At 42.2% G+C, this 20,000-nt stretch overlaps 1 protein-coding gene across 1 annotated transcript in view; it reads right to left on the reverse strand.

Moving 5' to 3' along the window:
- LOC133665283 (interferon-induced helicase C domain-containing protein 1-like) overlaps window positions 1-20,000 on the reverse strand; it is a 69,713-nt gene that overhangs the window by 44,676 nt on the left and 5,037 nt on the right. Inside the window, exons 2-4 of the mRNA XM_062070537.1 lie at window positions 15,612-15,783; window positions 15,471-15,533; window positions 8,808-8,879 (exon numbers count right to left, since the gene is read on the reverse strand). Of these exons, the coding sequence (XP_061926521.1) occupies window positions 8,808-8,879; window positions 15,471-15,533; window positions 15,612-15,783 (307 nt within the window). The remainder of the gene's footprint in view (window positions 1-8,807; window positions 8,880-15,470; window positions 15,534-15,611; window positions 15,784-20,000) is intronic.

A 20,000-nucleotide genomic window follows, 5' to 3' on the forward strand; every position in this document is an offset into this window, starting at 1 on the left:
TTGGTCGCTACATCTGTAAGTGCAAGTTAAAACTCTACTATGCAAAGTGAAAGCCATTTATCAACAACACCCAGAAACCCCCGTCGGCTTCGCTGGGCCCGAGCTCATCTAAAATGGACCGATGCAAAGTGGAAAAGTGTTCTGTGGTCTGACGAGTCCACATTTCAAATAATTTTGGGAAAATGTGGACGTCGTGTCGTCCGGACCAAAGAGGAAAAGAGCAATCCGGATTGTTCTAGGCGTAAATTTGAAAAGGCAGCATGTGTGATGGTATGGGGGTGTATTAGTGGCCAAGACATGGGTAACTTACACATCTGTGAAGGCACCATTAATGCTGAAAGGTACATACAGCTTTTGGAGCAACATATGTTGCCATCCAAGCAACGTTATCATGGACGCCCCTGCTTATTTCAGCAAGACAATGCCAAACCACGTGTTACAACAGCGTGGCTTCATAGTAAAAGAGTGCGGGTACTAGACTGGCCTGCCTGTAGTCCAGTCCATTGAAAATGTGTGGTGCAATATGAAGGCTAAAATATGAGAAGGGAGACTGTTGAACAACTTAAGCTGTACATCAAGCAAGAATGGGAAATAATTCCACTTCAAAAATGTGTCTCTTCAGTTCCCAAACCTTTACTGAGTGTTGTTAAAAGGAAAGGCCATGTAACACAGTGGTAAAAATGCCCCTGTGACAACTTTTTTGCAATGTGTTGCTGACATTAAATTCTAAGTTCATGATTATTTGCAACAAAAAATGAAGTTTCTCAGTGTGAACATGAAATATCTTGTCTTTGCAGTCTATTCAGTTGAATATAAGTTGAAAAGGATTTGTTGTATTCTCTTTTTATTTACCATTTACACAACGTGACAACTTCACTGCTTTTGGCTTTTGTAGATAGTCGTTTTTGTTCTTAGCTATTGTGTACTTTTGACTTTGTTTTGCACAAACAAAAGAGGAAGGAAGTAGTAGAAATATAAGTACATAGACAAAAGTACTGTGATATGCATGTATCGTTATTAACGGACATCCCTGATATTTGTCCGCTTCAAATTCTTTCTTCTGAAGCCATGACCGTTTAAGGTAAACGTACATTTTGTACACGTCTTTGAAGATGTACTTTGTATAATCAGTCCAGCCTGGACCCAATAATGTCTTCAATAAATCTGGACCATGTGTGGACACGTTCGGTGTGGAAGAACTCTATAAAAATTCCTGCCTGGCGAGCCAGATTTGTTTTCTTTGGATGACTGGACAAAAAGTAGCAGCGTTAGCATATGAGAAGTACTCCCTGTACTCGACTAGTGTAACTCGCGTACTCTTAAGTCTCGGTATATGGAAACAAAGCGTGGCGACGTGTACAACAGACGTTAGCTATAAATACACGTCATCCAGTCGCAATGCTTGAACGTGAGAAGCGGCAGATGGAGTGAAACATGAGCCGACGCGAGGACCGGCAAATGTTCCAGGAAAAAGTCAGGCGCCGCATTTCTGTGAAAAACTTCAACATGTGCATGTGATTATCAGACACGCACTCAACATGTGCGGGACTTCAGATCACCTCGTTGCAATGACGTTCTTGGATGCAGGTTTCAAAGGTTTTACCGCCGTCCAAGCAAAGGTGCAAGGGAGTCGGCAACAACGCAGTCAAAAGTTCAGCAACAGACAAAGACTGAAGCTAAATGCTACAAACGGACAGGACCCTGTGGTCAGGCTAAAGTCTTTCAAAGTCAAACGATACTGCCTGAGGCGGCCGGGCTGAGAAAGGTATACATGTAGATGTTTGGTAATGAGTCACAGGTGACTGTGGAGTGTGGAACTGATTGGTTGTGAGGCAATCAGCAGATATGAGCAGCCAGCTGAGTGTAGTTAATAGACTGGAGATGAGGAGTGGGCGTAATCCTGACAGTACCCCCCCCTCGACGTGCGGCACTGGCCGTAGGACAAGCACGGACTGGAGGCCGACCGGGACGATCAGGGCGACACCGATGGAAGTCCCGGATGAGGTTTGGATCCAGAACATCAATAGCGGGAATCCAGCTGCGCTCCTCGGGACTGAATCCCTCCCAATCCACCAGATACTGAAGCCTACACCCCCCGGCGTCTGGAGTCCAGGAGGGTCCCGACAGCATAAGTCGTGGCGCCCTCTATGTCCGTTGGAGGTGGTGGGGTATAGAGGGGAAAAGCATCAACCAGGCGACCAGGAGTCACAGGTCTGATGAGGTAGACATTAAATGTGGGCGGAATGCAGTAATGAGCAGGAAGTTGCAGCCTGTATGACACCTTGTTGACACTCCGTAGGACCTTGAAGGGGCCCACAAAAGGTGGACTCAGCTTTCCGGCAGGGCATGCGGAGGTTGAGGTTCTTGGTGGAGAGCCAGACCTGATATCCAGGTTGGTAAATCGGAGTCACACCGCGATGACGGTCAGCCTGCTCCTTCTGTCGGCGAATGGCACACTGGAGTCGGACATGAGCTGAATTCCACACCTCCTCTGAACGATGGAACCAGTCATCCACTGGAGATGAGGATCTCCGGAGTGAGGGAGTGGGCGTAGTCCTGACAGTTCCCCCCCCCCCCCCCCCCCCCCCCCTCGACGTGCGGCACTGGCCGTAGGATAAGCACGGAATGGAGGCCGACCGGGACGATCAGGGCGACACCGATGGAAGTCCCGGATGAGGTTTGGATCCAGAACATCAATAGCGGGAATCCAGCTGCGCTCCTCGGGACTGAATCCCTCCCAATCCACCAGATACTGAAGCCTACACCCCCCGGCGTCTGGAGTCCAGGAGGGTCCTGACAGCATAAGCCGTGGCGCCCTCTATGTCTGTTGGAGGTGGTGGGGTATAGAGGGGAAAAGTATCAACCAGGGGACCAGGAGTCACAGGTCTGATGAGGTAGACATTAAATGTGGGCGGAATGCAGTAATGAGCAGGAAGTTGCAGCCTGTATGACACCTTGTTGACACTCCGTAGGACCTTGAAGGGGCCCACAAAACGTGGACTCAGCTTTCCGGCAGGGCATGCGGAGGTTGAGGTTCTTGGTGGAGAGCCAGACCTGATATCCAGGTTGGTAAATCGGAGTCACACCGCGATGACGGTCAGCCTGCTCCTTCTGTCGCCGAATGGCACACTGGAGTCGGACATGAGCTGAATTCCACACCTCCTCTGAACGATGGAACCAGTCATCCACTGGAGATGAGGATCTCCGGAGTGAGGGAGTGGGCGTAGTCCTGACAGTACCCCCCCCCCCCTCGACGTGCGGCACTGGCCGTAGGATAAGCACGGAATGGAGGCCGACCGGGACGATCAGGGCGACACCGATGGAAGTCCCGGATGAGGTTTGGATCCAGAACATCAATAGCGGGAATCCAGCTGCGCTCCTCGGGACTGAATCCCTCCCAATCCACCAGATACTGAAGCCTACACCCCCCGGCGTCTGGAGTCCAGGAGGGTCCTGACAGCATAAGCCGTGGCGCCCTCTATGTCAGTTGGAGGTGGTGGGGTATAGAGGGGAAAAGCATCAACCAGGCGACCAGGAGTCACAGGTCTGATGAGGTAGACATTAAATGTGGGCGGAATGCAGTAATGAGCAGGAAGTTGCAGCCTGTATGACACCTTGTTGACACTCCGTAGGACCTTGAAGGGGCCCACAAAACGTGGACTCAGCTTTCCGGCAGGGCATGCGGAGGTTGAGGTTCTTGGTGGAGAGCCAGACCCGATCTCCAGGTTGGTAAATCGGAGTCACACCGCGATGACGGTCAGCCTGCTCCTTCTGTCGGCGAATGGCACACTGGAGTCGGACATGAGCTGAATTCCACACCTCCTCTAAACGATGGAACCAGTCATCCACTGCAGGGACCTCCGTCTTTGTTGGATCCCAGGGGCACAAGGGAGGCTGGTAGCCAAAGACACACTGAAATGGAGTCAGGCCCGTAGAAGAATGGTGAAGGCAATTTTGAGCATACTCAGCCCAAGGGAGAAACTGCGCCCGCTGAGCCTGTTGGTCCATGCAGTAGCTGCGGAGGAACCTCCCCAGTTCCTGGTTGGTCCTCTCCACTTGTCCATTCGACTGCGGACAGTAGCCAGAGGTGAAACTCACTACAACCCCCAATTTTGTCATGAAGGCCTTCCATACTCGTGACGTTTACTGCGGACCACGATCTGAAACAATATCCTCTGGAAGGCCAGAGTGTCCAAACACCAGTTCAAACGGCATCTCTGCTAATTGGCAGTTGGAAGACAAGTGAGGGGGATGAAACGACAGGACTTGGAGAATCTGTCAACTACTACCATGACGATGGTGTGACCCTTGGAAGAGGGTAGATCAGTAACAAAATCAATGGAGAGATGTGACCAAGGCCGCTGGGGTACAGATAATGGAAGGGGCTTTTCACTTGGAGCCTTTAGTGGGGACTTTGACTGGGCCCAGATGGAACAGGACTCGACATATTTCCTGACATCTCTGACTAATGTGGGCCACCAGTATTTTCCGGACAGGGCCCTCGTAGTGCGGGAAATACCTGGATGTCCAGCTGCCAACACCGTGTCAGCCTTGGTGTTCTTGGACCCTAGTCTATAAGAAAGGGTGAAGTCAAAGCGTGAAAAGAAGAGCACCCATCTGGCTTGTCGAAGGTTCAAGCGCTTCGCCCGTTGGATGTACTCAAGGTTGCAATGGTCTGTCAGCACCAAGAATGGCTCCTTGGCACCCTCCAACAAATATCGCCACTCCTTCAATGCCCACTTCACCGACAACAGCTCTCTGTCTCCGACATCATAGTTCCTCTGTGCAGAACCGAGTTTCTTAGAAAAGAATGCGCAAGGGTATAGTTTGGGTGGTGTACCCTGTCTCTGAGAGACAACTGCCCTTGCACCGACCTCTGAGGCATCCACTTCCACCACAAATGGCAAGGCGGGATCAAAGTGCTTCAGTAGAGGTGCGGATTTGAAGCAGTCTTTAAGACGGTTGAAAGCAGTCATTGCAGCTTCTTTTTTATTGGCAATCTGTGGGAATCACCCTTGGGTTATACATGTGAGTGGTGCCGCATTAGAACTATATCGTCGTACAAGGCGACAATAAAAGTTGGCAAAACCTAAGAAGCGCTGCAAGTCCTTCACCGTGGTGGGTCTCAGCCAATTGAGCACTGCATCAACCTTAGGCTTCTCCATCGTCAACCCCTCTGGACCAATTGTGTAACCAAAGAAAGAGATGGTGGAATGATGGAACAGACACTTCTCTGCTTTGGCGCGGTTATCCATCTAAGGATCGTATGGGAATGGAAGTGGTGGGACTGTGAAACAGAAGGTGCAGAGACTAGGCAAGATTATCATCAATGAAGTACCCTGCAGCCCCAGAGTCCACTAATGCTGTAGAAACATCACAGGACAGTCGGCAAGCTGGGGATTCTTAGCACCACAGTAAGCCCAACTGTGCCCGACGACGTCGTTCAGCCGCTGAGAGGCGAGTGAAATCCACCTCCATAGGCTAAGGGGCAAGTTCACGGCTAGTGGTGACAGTCGAAGGGAAGTGAGAGAACCTCTGGTGCGCTCTGAGAAGGTTATCCAGACGGATGGCCATGGATATGAGTGTATCCAAGGAAAGGCCCTCATCTCTGCATGCAAGCTCTGTTTGGACCTCTCTTCGTAGCCCCTTTCGGAACAAGATGCGCAGAGCGGGTTCATTTGAGCCACTGGATGCGGCCACAGTGCGGAAGGTGAGAGCATGCCTGACGTAGTTGAAGAAGCCTCTCACCTCCCTCCTGGCCCTCTGGTGGATGATCAAAAACTGCACAAAACAGCTTGAAGAACAGAGCATGGGACCTGACTTCGGGCCCTCCATTCTCCCAGACAGCGGTGGCCCGTTCAAAAGCCCTTCCAGTTAAGAGAGAGATGATAGTAGCCACTTTGGAGGCATCAGACGTAGGTGCCCCAGACTGGTGGGCAAAGTACAAAGGGCGGTGTAGGAGAAAACCCTTGCATTTGGAAGTGGTGCCATCATACTTCTCGGGAAGCGCCAACTGGGCCGCAGTCAATGGAGAAGGAACCGACTGACCAGATTCTAGATCGGCGGCGGCTCCACCTAGAGGTGGTGTGGGCTGACTGGACTGAGCAATACTCGTCATGATGGTGTTCAACTGGGAGAGTTGTTTAAGAACATCATCCATAGCAGTGCCCAGTTGATGCAGTTTCTTGTGGTGCTCCTCCAGGACTTGCCCATGGTCCACTACAGTACTTTGCACTTTTGAAAACCAGTTACAGGTTGGAAAAGTTGTAACTGGAGCTTTTGGTTGCATGGAGATGGCCTAAAAAACGCCTTTTTAAAAATCGATTCTTATAAAAATAAAAAAATATATATAAAATTTATTTTTGGAAATTTCTAATGGATTTTCGAATGCGAAATGAGTTATTTGAAATATTCTGTAAATGTACCTTAATTGTTTCCAAACGGTGTCTGTAACGCGGCAGTAAAACGGCTGATCAAACAAAACAGAAGTCATCGTCATGGAACGATTAGCCGGACTATAAGCCACAGATATATACGTTGTGAAATGATTTATTTACACAGAAATATGTTGAAAATGTTTATTTACGAACCTTAATTGTTTCCAAACGGTGTCTGCAACACGGCAGTAAAACGGCTGATCGAACAAAACAGAAGTCATCGTCATGGAAGGATTAGCCGGGCTATAAGCCGCAGATATATACGTTGTGAAATGAGTTATTCACACAGAAATAAGTTGTAAATGTTTATTTACGAACCTTAATTGTTTCCAAACGGTGTCTGTAACGCGGCAGTAAAACGGCTGATCGAACAAAACAGAAGTCATCGTCATGGAACGATTAGCCGGACTATAAGCCGCAGATATATACGTTGTGAAATTAGTTATTTACACAGAAATATTCTGTAAATATTTATTTACATACCTTAATTGTTTCCAAACGGTGTCTGCAACGCGGCAGTAAAACGGCTGATCAAACAAAACAGAAGTCATCGTCATGGACTCATTAACCGGACTATAAACCACAGATATATACGTTGTGAAATTAGTTATTTACACAGAAATATTCTGTAAATATTTATTTACATACCTTAATTGTTTCCAAACGGTCTCTGTAACGCGGCAGTAAAACGGCTGATCAAACAAAACAGAAGTCATCGTCATGGAACGATTAGCCGGACTATAAGCCACAGATATATACGTTATGAAATGATTTATTTACACAGAAATATGTTGAAAATGTTTATTTACAAACCTTAATTGTTTCCAAACGGTGTCTGTAACACGGCAGTAAAACGGCTGATCGAACAAAACAGAAGTCATCGTCATGGAACGATTAGCCGGGCTATAAGCCGCAGATATATACGTTGTGAAATGATTTATTTACACAGAAATATGTTGAAAATGTTTATTTACAAACCTTAATTGTTTCCAAACGGTGTCTGTAACGCGGCAGTAAAACGGCTGATCGAACAAAACAGAAGTCATCGTCATGGAACGATTAGCCGGACTATAAGCCACAGATATGTACGTTATGAAATGATTTATTTACACAGAAATATGTTGAAAATGTTTATTTACAAACCTTAATTGTTTCCAAACGGTCTCTGTAACGCGGCAGTAAAACGGCTGATCGAACAAAACAGAAGTCATCGTCATGGACTCATTAGCCGGACTATAAGCCGCAGATATATACGTTGTGAAATGAGTTATTCACACAGAAATATGTTGAAAATGTTTATTTACAAACCTTAATTGTTTCCAAACGGTCTCTGTAACGCGGCAGTAAAACGGCTGATCGAACAAAACAGAAGTCATCGTCATGGAACGATTAGCCGGGCTATAAGCCGCAGATATATACGTTGTGAAATTAGTTATTTACACAGAAATATTCTGTAAATATTTATTTACATACCTTAATTGTTTCCAAACGGTGTCTGTAACGCGGCAGTAAAACGGCTGATCGAACAAAACAGAAGTCATCGTCATGGAACGATTAGCCGGGCTATAAGCCGCAGCTTTATATGTTGTGAAATGAGTTATTCACACAGAAATAAGTTGTAAATGTTTATTTACGAACCTTAATTGTTTCCAAACGGTGTCTGTTACGCGGCAGTAAAACGGATGATCGAACAAAACAGAAGTCATCGTCACGGACTCATTAGCTGCGGAAGCTAGCGCTCCAATCAAGTAAGAATTGTTTAAGTTATATTGTAAAGTTTACAAACGTTGCTTGGAGTGATGAATGAAGAATCCATGCGAGTAGCAACACTACGGACGGCTAGGAGACGAAACGGCACTGCTACTTCCGGTTTAAAAACAGGAAGTACAGAGTCAACCCGCAACACCTGCAGTGAGCGAACGCCTCCAAACAATAACACACAATTCCATTTGTGTTGAATGAAAACTATATGGCTGTCGGCGAAGAAAAATCCATTCGTCACCCGCACCGTTTTATAAGCCGCAGGGTTCAAAGTGTAGGGAAAAAAAAAGTAAAAGCGGCTTAAAGTTTGGAATTTACGGTAATAGTCCACACAATTTCATGCCTTGCTATTTGAATTTTAGCAGATGAAGCCCTGAGAAGACAGGAGCGTGAATCATTTGGGAAAAAAAGCATGAAAAGGAGTTTGCCCGCACATGTTTTTGATTCGACACGCTTTCTGAGCCTCTGCCTTCAATTATGGCACGCACATGGAACATGTTGCACGCTGCCGAGCAAAGTTCACGCATTGGCCGTCTACCTTCCACTCCTTTCAAACCAGCAAGTTCTTCAACGCCTTCAAAGTGGCTTTCAAGAGTCGACTATTCCCACCTGGCGATGACGCCTCCGACCTTCTGGACCCTCGTGGTGACTCTGCCAGGGCGCTCTCGCTTCTGTACAAGTCTGCAGAGAAGCAGACGGTGGACACAAGTCAGAGACCGAGGGGCTGCTGACCCCTGGTGGCCAGTTGCTGCACTGCAAGGTCTGAAAAGGAGGAGTGGTCTCGGGCGCTCTAACAAAACCAACAGGTGGACGTGTTGCTGGCACCGTGACCCCAGCATGCAGAGACAGGTAGTATAGCGAGGTGTAGGTCACTTTATCGGGAACAATTAGAAACAGATGAGCCTCCTGATTGCCAAGCAGGAACACGGCAAGCAGAATGAAGCATGGAGTGGAGAAAAACTGTCGTTAGAAGCATGTACGGGCACGTGTACGAACAACAATGACGCTGGGAGATAAACTCTCCTGATTGCCAATTAGAAGCGCCTCCTGATTGCCAAGCAGGAACACGGCGAGCAGAATAAAGCATGTAGCAGAAGAAAACATAAACAGTCATTGAAAGCATGTACATGCACATGACGCTGAAAGATAAACCCTCCTGATTGCCAATTAGAAAAAAAGTGAGCCTCCTGATTGCCAAGCAGGAACAAGGCGAGCAGAATAAAGCATGTGGCAGAAAAAAAATGTTGTTAAAAGCATGTACGTGCACATGACGCTGGAAGATAAACCCTCCTGATTGCCAATTAGAAAAAAAGTGAGCCTCCTGATTGCCAAGCAGGAACAAGGCGAGCAGAATAAAGCATGTGGCAGAAAAAAACGGTTGTTAAAAGCATGTACGTGCACATGACGCTAGAAAATAAACTCTCCTGATTGCCAATTAGAAACAGGTGAGCATCCTAATTGCCAAGCAGGAACACGGCGAGCAGAATAAAGCATGTAGCAGAAGAAAAAAAAAACAGTCATTGAAAGCATGTACATGCACATGACGCTGGAAGATAAACCCTCCTGATTGCCAATTAGAAAAAAGTGAGCCTCCTGATTGCCAAGCAGGAACAAGGCGAGCAGAATAAAGCATGTAGCAGAAAAAAACGGTTGTTAAAAGCATGTACGTGCACATGACGCTACAAAATAAACTCTCCTGATTGCCAATTAGAAACAGGTGAGCCTCCTGATTGCCAAACAGGAACAAGGTGAGCAGAATAAAGCATGTAGCAGAAAAAAACTGTTGTTAAAAGCATGTACGTGCACATGACGCTAGAAAATAAACTCTCCTGATTGCCAATTAGAAACAGGCGAGCCTCCTAATTGCCAAGCAGGAACACGGCGAGCAGAATAAAGCATGTAGCAGAAGAAAAAAACAACAGTCATTGAAAGCATGTACATGCACATGACGCTGGAAGATAAACCCGCCTGATTGCCAATTAGAAAAAAGTGAGCCTCCTGATTGCCAAGCAGGAACAAGGCGAGCAGAATAAAGCATGTAGCAGAAAAAGACTGTTGTTAAAAGCATGTACGTGCACATGACGCTAGAAAATAAACTCTCCTGATTGCCAATTAGAAACAGGTGAGCCTCCTAATTGCCAAGCAGGAACAAGGCGAGCAGAAAAAAACATGTAGCAGAAGAAAAAAACTTTTGTTGAAAGCATATACGTGCACATGACGCTGGAAGATACACCCTCCTGATTGCCGAATACAAACGGATGAACCTCCTGATTGCCAAGCAGGAACAAGGCGAGCAGAATAAAGCATGTAGCAGAAAAAAAAACTGTCGCTGAAAGCATGTATGTGCACATGACGGTGGAAAATACACCCTCCCGATTGCCAACTACAAACAGGTGAGCCTCCTGATTGCCAAACAGACACAAGGCGAGCAGAATAAAGCATGTAGGAGAAAAAAACTGTTGCTGAAAGCATGTATGTGCACATGACGGTGGAAGATACACCCTCCTGATTGCCAACTACAAACAGGTGAGCCTCCTGATTGCCGAGCAGGAACAAGGCGAGCAGAATAAAGCATGTAGCATAAAAAAACTGTTAAAAGCATATACCTGCACATGACGCTGGAAGATAAACCCTCCTGATTGCCAAATAGAAACAAGTGAGCCTCCTGATTGCCAAGCAGGAACAAGGCGAGCAGAATAAAGCATGTATCAGAGAAAAACTGTCCTTAAAAGCATTTACGTGCACATGACGCTGGAAGATACACCCTCCTGATTGCCAATTAGAAAAAGTGATTGCCGAGCAGTAACAAGGCCAGCAGAATAAAGCATGTAGCAGAAAAAAACTGTCGCTGAAAGCATGTATGTGCACATGACGCTGGAAGAAACAACCTCCTGATTGCCAATTAGAAACAGGTGAGCCTCGTGATTGCCAAGCAGGAACAAGGTGAGCAGAATAAAGCATGTAGCAGAGAAAAACTGTCCTTAAATGCATGTACGTGCACATGACGCTGGAAGATACACCCTCCTGATTGCCAACTACAAACAGTTGAGCCTCCTGATTGCCAAGCAGGAACACGGCGAGCAGAATAAAGCATGTAGCAGAAGAAAAAAAACAGTCATTGAAAGCATGTACATGCACATGACGCTGGAAGATAAACCCTCCTGATTGCCACTTAGAAAAAAGTGAGCCTCCTGATTGCCAAACAGGAACAAGGCGAGCAGAATAAAGCATGTAGCTGAAAAAAACTGTTGTTAAAAGCATGTACGTGCACATGACGCTAGAAAATAAACTCTCCTGATTGCCAATTAGAAACAGGTGAGCCTTCTAATTGCCAAGCAGGAACAAGGCGAGCAGAATAAAGCATGTAGCAAAAGAAAAAAACTTTTGTTGAAAGCATGTACGTGCACATGACGCTGGAAGATACACCTTCCTGATTGCCAAATACAAACAGGTGAGCCTCAAGATTGCCAAGCAGGAACAAGGCGAGCAGAATAAAGGAATTAGCAGGAAACAAACTGTTGTTAAAAGCATGTACCTGTACATGACACTGGAAGATACATCCTTCTGATTGCCAATTAGAAACAGGTGAGCCTCCTGATTGCCAAGCAGGAACAAGGCGAGCAAAATAAAGCATGTAGCAGAAAAAAACTGTTGTTAAAAGGATGTAAGTGCACATGACGCTGGAAAATAAACCCTCCTGATTGCCAATTAGAAACAAGTGAGCCTCCTGATTGCCAGGCAGGAACAAGGCGAGCAGAATAAAGCACCTAGCAGAAAAAAAACTGTCGTTGAAAGCATGTACAAGGAGCTGGGAACATAACGGTCAACACGGCTTCCGTTCTACCCAATCGGCACTGTTTTTGTTCCCGGACCGTAGACCAAGGTCACGTTACAGGAGCTGGGTCCGTAGACCTCGGGACAAGGTTTGAAATAGTAAACCATCAGAAACAAGCTGAGTTCCGTTCATGTTTCTTCATCTCTAATTCAACTCGTCTCTTCTTATCTTAGTTGCACACATTTTGCATGCCTTCACTAAACTGTGGAACAAACTTTTGCATAATTACTTTAAACACAATATAAATATTAGTAATATGAATAATATTACTAACATTGATACTAGTAATAATAATAGTAGTAATAATGATAATAATAGTAAAAATAACAACAATAATAGTATTATCAATAATGCTAATACAATTAATAATAGTAATAATAATAGTAGTAATAATGACATTAATAGTAATAATAATAACACTAATAATAATATTAATATCAATAATACTAATACAATTAATAATAGTAATAATAATAGTAGTAATAATAATAATGACAATGATAGTAATATCAATAATACTACTAACATTGATAATAGTAATAATAATAGTAGTAATACTGATAATAAAATATTAATAATAATAGTAATACTAATAACAATAATAGTATTATCAATAATGCTAATACAATTAATAATAGTAATAATAATAGTAGTAATAATGCCATTAGTAATAATAATAACACTAATAATAATAGTAATATCAATAATACAAATACAATTAATAGTAATAATATAATAGTAGTAATAATGACAATAATAGTAATAATAACAATAACATTAATATCAATAATACTACTAAAATTGATAATAGTAATAATAATAGTAGTAATAATGATAATAAAATATTAATAATAATAGTAATACTAATAACAATAATAGTATTATCAATAATGCTAATACAATTAATAATAGCAGTAATAATAGTAGTAATAATGACATTAATAGTAATAATAATAACACTAATAATAATAGTAATATCAATAATACTAATACAATTAATAATAGTAATATTAATAGTAGTAATAATGACACTAATAGTAATAATAACAATAATAGTAATATCAATAATACTACTAACATTGATAATAGTAATAATAATAGTAGTAATAATGATAATAATATTAATAATAATAACAATAACAGTAATATCAATAATGCTAATACAATTAATAATAGTAATAATAATAGCAGTAATAATGACAATAATAATAACACTAATAATAATAGTAATATCAATAATACTAATACAATTAATAATAGTAATACTAATAGTAGTAATAATGACACTAATAGTAATAATAACAATAATAGTAATATCAATAATACTACTAACATTGATAATAGTAATAATAATAATAGTAGTAATAATGATAATAATATTAATAATAATAGTAATAATAATAATAACAGTAATATCAACAATTCTAATACAATTAATAATAGTAATAATAATAGCAGTAATAATGACAATAATAATAACACTAATAATAATAGTAATATTAATAATAATAATACAATTAATAATAGTAATAATAATAATAGTAATAATGACAATAGTAGTAATAATAATAATAGTAATAGTAATATCAACAATACTTATAACATTAATAGTAATACTGATAATAATATTAATATTTATAATAGTAATACTATTAATAACACTAATAATAATAACAATAATAATAATACTATAATCCATGATACTAATAACATTAATAATAGTGATAATAATACTAGTACTAATGATAATTGTATTAATGATAATAGTAGTCATAATGATAATATTAATAATACAATAATAGTATAGTAATACTAATATTAATAGTAATAATAATAATAGTAGTAGTAATAATAATAGTAATAATACTAATAATATTAATAATACTAACAATAACAATAATAATAATAATAATAATAACAGTTGTATCAATAATACTAATAACATTAACAATAGTAATAATAGTAGTAATAATGGTAATAGCATTAATAATAAAAACAATATTAATAATAGTAATAATAGTAGTAGTAATAATAATAATAATAAAAACAATAATAATAGTAGTAATAAATAATACTATTATCATCATTAATAGTAATAATAATAGTAGTAATAATACTAAGAAGATTCATAATAGTAATAATAATGGTAATAGTAATAATAATACAAGTAATAGTAACAATAATAACATTAATAATAATAATAATAATATTAACAATAACAATAACAATAATAACAATAATAATAATAATAGTAATAATGACAATAGTAGTAATAATAATAATAGTAATAGTAATATCAATAATACTTATAACATTAATAGTAATAATGATAATACTATTAATATGTATAATAGTGATACTATTAATAATACGACTAATAATAACAAAAATAATAATACTAATATCCATGATACTAATAACATTAATAATAGTAATAATAATACTAGTAATAATGATAATTGTATTAATAATAATAGTAGTCATAATGATAATATTAATAATACAATAATAGTATAGTATTACTAATATTAATAGTAATAATAATAATAGTAGTAGTAATAATAATAGTAATAATACTGATAATATTAATAATACTAATAATAATAATAATAACAGTAATATCAATAATACTAATAACATTAACAATAGTAATAATAGTAGTAATAATGGTAATAGTATTAATAATAATAATATTAATAATAAAAACAATATTAATAATAGTAATAATAGTAGTAGTAATAATAATAATAAAAGCAACAATTATAATAGTAGTAATAAATAATACTATTATCATCATTAATAGTAATAATAATAGTAGTAATAATACTAAGAAGATTAATAATAGTAATAATAATGGTAATAGTAATAATAATAATAAAAGTAATAGTAACAGTAATAACATTAATAATAATAATAATAATAATAATAACAATAATAATAATAATAATAATAATAATGATAATAATAATAATAATAATAATAATAGTAATAATAATAATGTTAATAATAATAATAAAAACAACAATAATAATAATAATAATAACGGATGAGCTGTGATGGGGTAGCGACTTGTCCAGGGTGTACCCCGCCTACCGCCCGAATGCAGCTGAGATAGGCTCCAGCGACCCCCCGCGACCCCAAAAGGGACGAGCGGTAGAAAATGGATGGATGCATAACGGATGAGATGTATTCGTCTTTCTTGTTTTGATTGTGTTTTCTTGTTGTGCTGCACAGCAGGAAGCCGCTGCAAACCACTTTTGAACGGAGTGAGTTAACTGGAACACAAGTGTCGCTTCCGATGGTTCCTGTTCACCAAATGAGACGGGAATAACGAACAAAGTCCAAAACTGTCACGAAGGACCCCGACAACTCACGATTATTGAGCAGATAAAAAGAATAACAAGGTATGATGTCGTCTGATGTGGACTAAGTGGTACCTGTGGTGTCGTCCTGGGAGTCCTCCGACGTTAGTGCTGGACTGTCCATCGCAGGGAGGCTTCCTGTGGGGTCACATTTGCCGATATTTGGCGAAGATTCCACACATCATGTTTGGTCGGGTTCTGGAACAGGCGTGTTACCTGTGCTGTCGCAGTCCGACGACCCTTGCAGCAGCCGACACAGGTCATGGTGCTCAGTTTCCCTCAACACCCGAAGGAAATCAGAGAACCAGCTGGACTTACACCTCACGATCCTTTTCAGGAGCTCACGGGCCGCGTCTCTCAGTCCTTGGGTGTCTGCTACGCGGAGGATCTGAGCCGGGGGACGATAGTGAAGACGGAACATTAGGACAAGGAGGCCAGTTGAATTGCAACAAATATACACAACAACCCAAAAGCAGCAAAGTTAGTTGTCACGTTGTGTAAATGGTAAATAAAAAGAGAATACAACAAATCCTTTACAACTTATATTCAATTGAATAGACTGCAAAGATGAGATATTTCATGTTCACACTGGGAAAATTCTTTTTTTTGGGGGGCAAATAATCATGAACTTAGCATTTAATGGTAGCAACACATTGCACATGGTTTGGCATCGTCTTGCTGAAATAAGCAGGGGCGTCCATGGTAACGTTGCTTGGATGGCAACATATGTTGCTCCAAAAGCTGTATGTACCTTTCAGCATTCCTTCACTGATGTGTAAGTTACCCATGTCTTGGCCACTAATACACCCCCATACCATCACACATGCTGCCTTTTTCACTTTGACCCCTGAACAATCCGGATGGTTCTCTTCCTCTTTGGTCCACAGTTTCCAAAAACAATTTGAAATGTAGACTTGTCAGACACACAGAACACTTTTCCACTTTGCATCAGTCCATCTTACAGATGGAAAATCGTTGAGGGTTGGCAAGTATGGACAGTGGTTTTCTGAAGTGTTCCTGGGCCCCAGTGGTGATATCCTTTACACACAACGTCCGCAGTTTCAAAAAAACTATTTGAAACATGGACTCGTCAGACCACAGAACACTTTTCCACTTTGCATCAGTCCATCTTAGATGAGCTCGGGCCCAGAGAAGCCGGCGGCGTTTCTGGGTGTTGTTGATAAATGGCTTTGGCTTTGCCTAGTAGAGTTTTAACTCGCACTTACAGATGTAGCGATGAACTGTTGTTACTGACAGTAGTTTTCTGAGGTGTTCCTGAGCCTATGTGGTGATATCCTTTACACACTGATGTGGCTTTTTGATGCAGTACCGCCTGAGGGATCCGAGGTGCGTAATATCATGGCTTACGTGCAGTGATTTCTCCACATTCTCTGAACCTTTTGATGATATTACGGAGTGTAGATGGTGAAATCCCTAAATTCCTTGACATGGTGGTGTAACCGTTATTGTTGTCCGGACGGAAACGGCGCCAAGTGAAGGATGGTTTAGCAGTATTGTTGTCCGGGTGGAAATGGGGAGAAGTTCGTGAGAACGGTGGCCCCGGGAGATTTTCGGGAGGGGCATTAAAATTCGGGACTCTCCCGGGAAAATCGTTGAGGGTTGGCAAGTAATGGACAGTGGTTTTCTGAAGTGTTCCTGAGCCCCTGTGGTGATATCCTTTACACAAAACGTCCGCAGTTTCCAAAAAACAATTTGAAACATGGACTCGTCAGACCACAGAACACTTTTCCACTTTGCATCAGTCCATCTTAGATGAGCTCGGGCCCAGACAAGCCGGCGGCGTTTCTGGGTGTTGTTGATAAATGGCTTTCGCTTTGCATAGTAGAGTTTTAACTTGCACTTACAGATGTAGCGACCAACTGTAGTTACGCCGGGTGGAAATTGGGAGAAATTTGTGAGAATGGGGGCCCCGGGAGATTTTCGGGAGGGGCAATGAAATTTTGGGACTCTCCCGGGAAAATCGGGAGGGTGGACAGTGGTTTTCTAAAGTGTTCCTGAGCCCGTGTGGTGATATCCTTTACACACACGACGTCCACAGTTTCCAAAAAACAATTTGAAACGTGGACTCGTCAGACCACAGAACACTTTTCCACTTTGCATCAGTCCATCTTAGATGAGCTCGGGCCCAGGGAAGCCGGCGGCGTTTCTGGGTGTTGTTGATAAATGTCTTTCGCTTTGCATAGTAGAGTTTTAACTTGCACTTATAGATGTAGCGACCAACTGTAGTTACGCCGGGTGGAAATTGGGAGAAATTTGTGAGAATGGTGGCCCCGGGAGATTTTCGGGAGGGGCACTGAAATTCGGGACTCTCCCGGGAAAATCGGGAGGGTGGACAGTGGTTTTCTAAAGTGTTCCTGAGCCCGTGTGGTGATATCCTTTACACACACGACGTCCACAGTTTCCAAAAAACAATTTGAAACGTGGACTCGTCAGACCACAGAACACTTTTCCACTTTGCATCAGTCCATCTTAGATGAGCTTGGGCCCAGGGAAGCCGGCTGCGTTTCTGGGTGTTGTTGATAAATGTCTTTCGCTTTGCATAGTAGAGTTTTAACTTGCACTTATAGATGTAGCGACCAACTGTAGTTACGCCGGGTGGAAATTGGGAGAAATTTGTGAGAATGGTGGCCCCGGGAGATTTTCGGGAGGGGCACTGAAATTCGGGACTCTCCCGGGAAAATCGGGAGGGTGGACAGTGGTTTTCTAAAGTGTTCCTGAGCCTGTGTGGTGATATCCTTTACACACACGACGTCCACAGTTTCCAAAAAACAATTTGAAACGTGGACTCGTCAGACCACAGAACACTTTTCCACTTTGCATCAGTCCATCTTAGATGAGCTCGGGCCCAGAGAAGCCGGCGGCGTTTCTGGGTGTTGTTGATAAATGGCTTTCGCTTTGCATAGTAGAGTTTTAACTTGCACTTACAGATGTAGCAACCAACTGTAGTTACGCCGGGTGGAAATTGGGAGAAATTTGTGAGAATGGTGGCCCCGGGAGATTTTCGGGAGGGGCACTGAAATTTTGGGACTCTCCCGGGAAAATCGGGAGGGTGGACAGTGGTTTTCTGAAGTGTTCCTGAGCCCGTGTGGTGATATCCTTTACACACACGACGTCCACAGTTTCCAAAAAACAATTTGAAATGTGGACTCGTCAGACCACAGGACACTTTTCCACTTTGCATCAGTCCATCTTAGATGAGCTCGGGCCCAGAGAAGCCGACGGCGTTTCTGGGTGTTGTTGATAAATGTCTTTCACTTTGCATAGTAGAGTTTTAACTTGCACTTACAGATGTAGCAACCAACTGTAGTTCCTGACAGTGGCATACTTGCCAACCTTGAGACCTCAGAATTAGGGAGATATTCAAAAGGCTTCGTCTTCGGTTCTGATTGCCGCGCTTGACATGGTGGTGTAACCGTTATTGTTGTCCGGACGGAAACGGCGCCCAGTGAAGGATGGTTTAGCAGTATTGTTGTCCGGGTGGAAATGGGGAGAAATTCGTGAGAACGGTGGCCCCGGGAGATTTTCGGGAGGGGCATTGAAATTCGGGACTCTCCCAGGAAAATCGTTGAGGGTTGGCAAGTAATGGACAGTGGTTTTCTGAAGTGTTCCTGAGCCCGTGTGGTGATATCCTTTACACACAACGTCCGCAGTTTCCAAAAAACAATTTGAAACATGGACTCGTCAGACCACAGAACACTTTTCCACTTTGCATCAGTCCATCTTAGATGAGCTCGGGCCCAGGGAAGCCGGCGGCGTTTCTGGGTGTTGTTGATAAATGGCTTTCGCTTTGCATAGTAGAGTTTTAACTTGCACTTATAGATGTAGCGACCAACTATAGTTACGCCGGGTGGAAATTGGGAGAAATTCGTGAGAATGGTGGCCCCGGGAGATTTTCGGGAGGGGCACTGAAATTTTGGGACTCTCCCGGGAAAATCGGGAGGGTGGAGAGTGGTTTTTTGAAGTGTTCCTGAGCCCGTGTGGTGATATCCTTTACACACACGACGTCCACAGTTTCCAAAAAACTATTTGAAATGTGGACTCGTCAGACCACAGAACACTTTTCCACTTTGCATCAGTCCATCTTAGATGAGCTCGGGCCCAGAGAAGCCGGCGGCGTTTCTGGGTGTTGTTGATAAATGGCTTTCGCTTTGCATAGTAGAGTTTTAACTTGCACTTACAGATGTAGCGACCAACTGTAGTTACGCCGGGTGGAAATTGGGAGAAATTCGTGAGAATGGTGGCCCCGGGAGATTTTCGGGAGGGGCAATGAAATTTTGGGACTCTCCCGGGAAAATCGGGAGGGTGGACAGTGGTTTTCTAAAGTGTTCCTGAGCCCGTGTGGTGATATCCTTTACACACACGACGTCCACAGTTTCCAAAAAACAATTTGAAACGTGGACTCGTCAGACCACAGAACACTTTTCCACTTTGCATCAGTCCATCTTAGATGAGCTCGGGCCCAGGGAAGCCGGCGGCGTTTCTGGGTGTTGTTGATGAATGTCTTTCGCTTTGCATAGTAGAGTTTTAACTTGCACTTATAGATGTAGCGACCAACTGTAGTTACGCCGGGTGGAAATTGGGAGA

This window comes from Entelurus aequoreus, linkage group LG14, assembly GCF_033978785.1.
Source record: "Entelurus aequoreus isolate RoL-2023_Sb linkage group LG14, RoL_Eaeq_v1.1, whole genome shotgun sequence".
NCBI lineage: Eukaryota > Metazoa > Chordata > Actinopteri > Syngnathiformes > Syngnathidae > Entelurus > Entelurus aequoreus.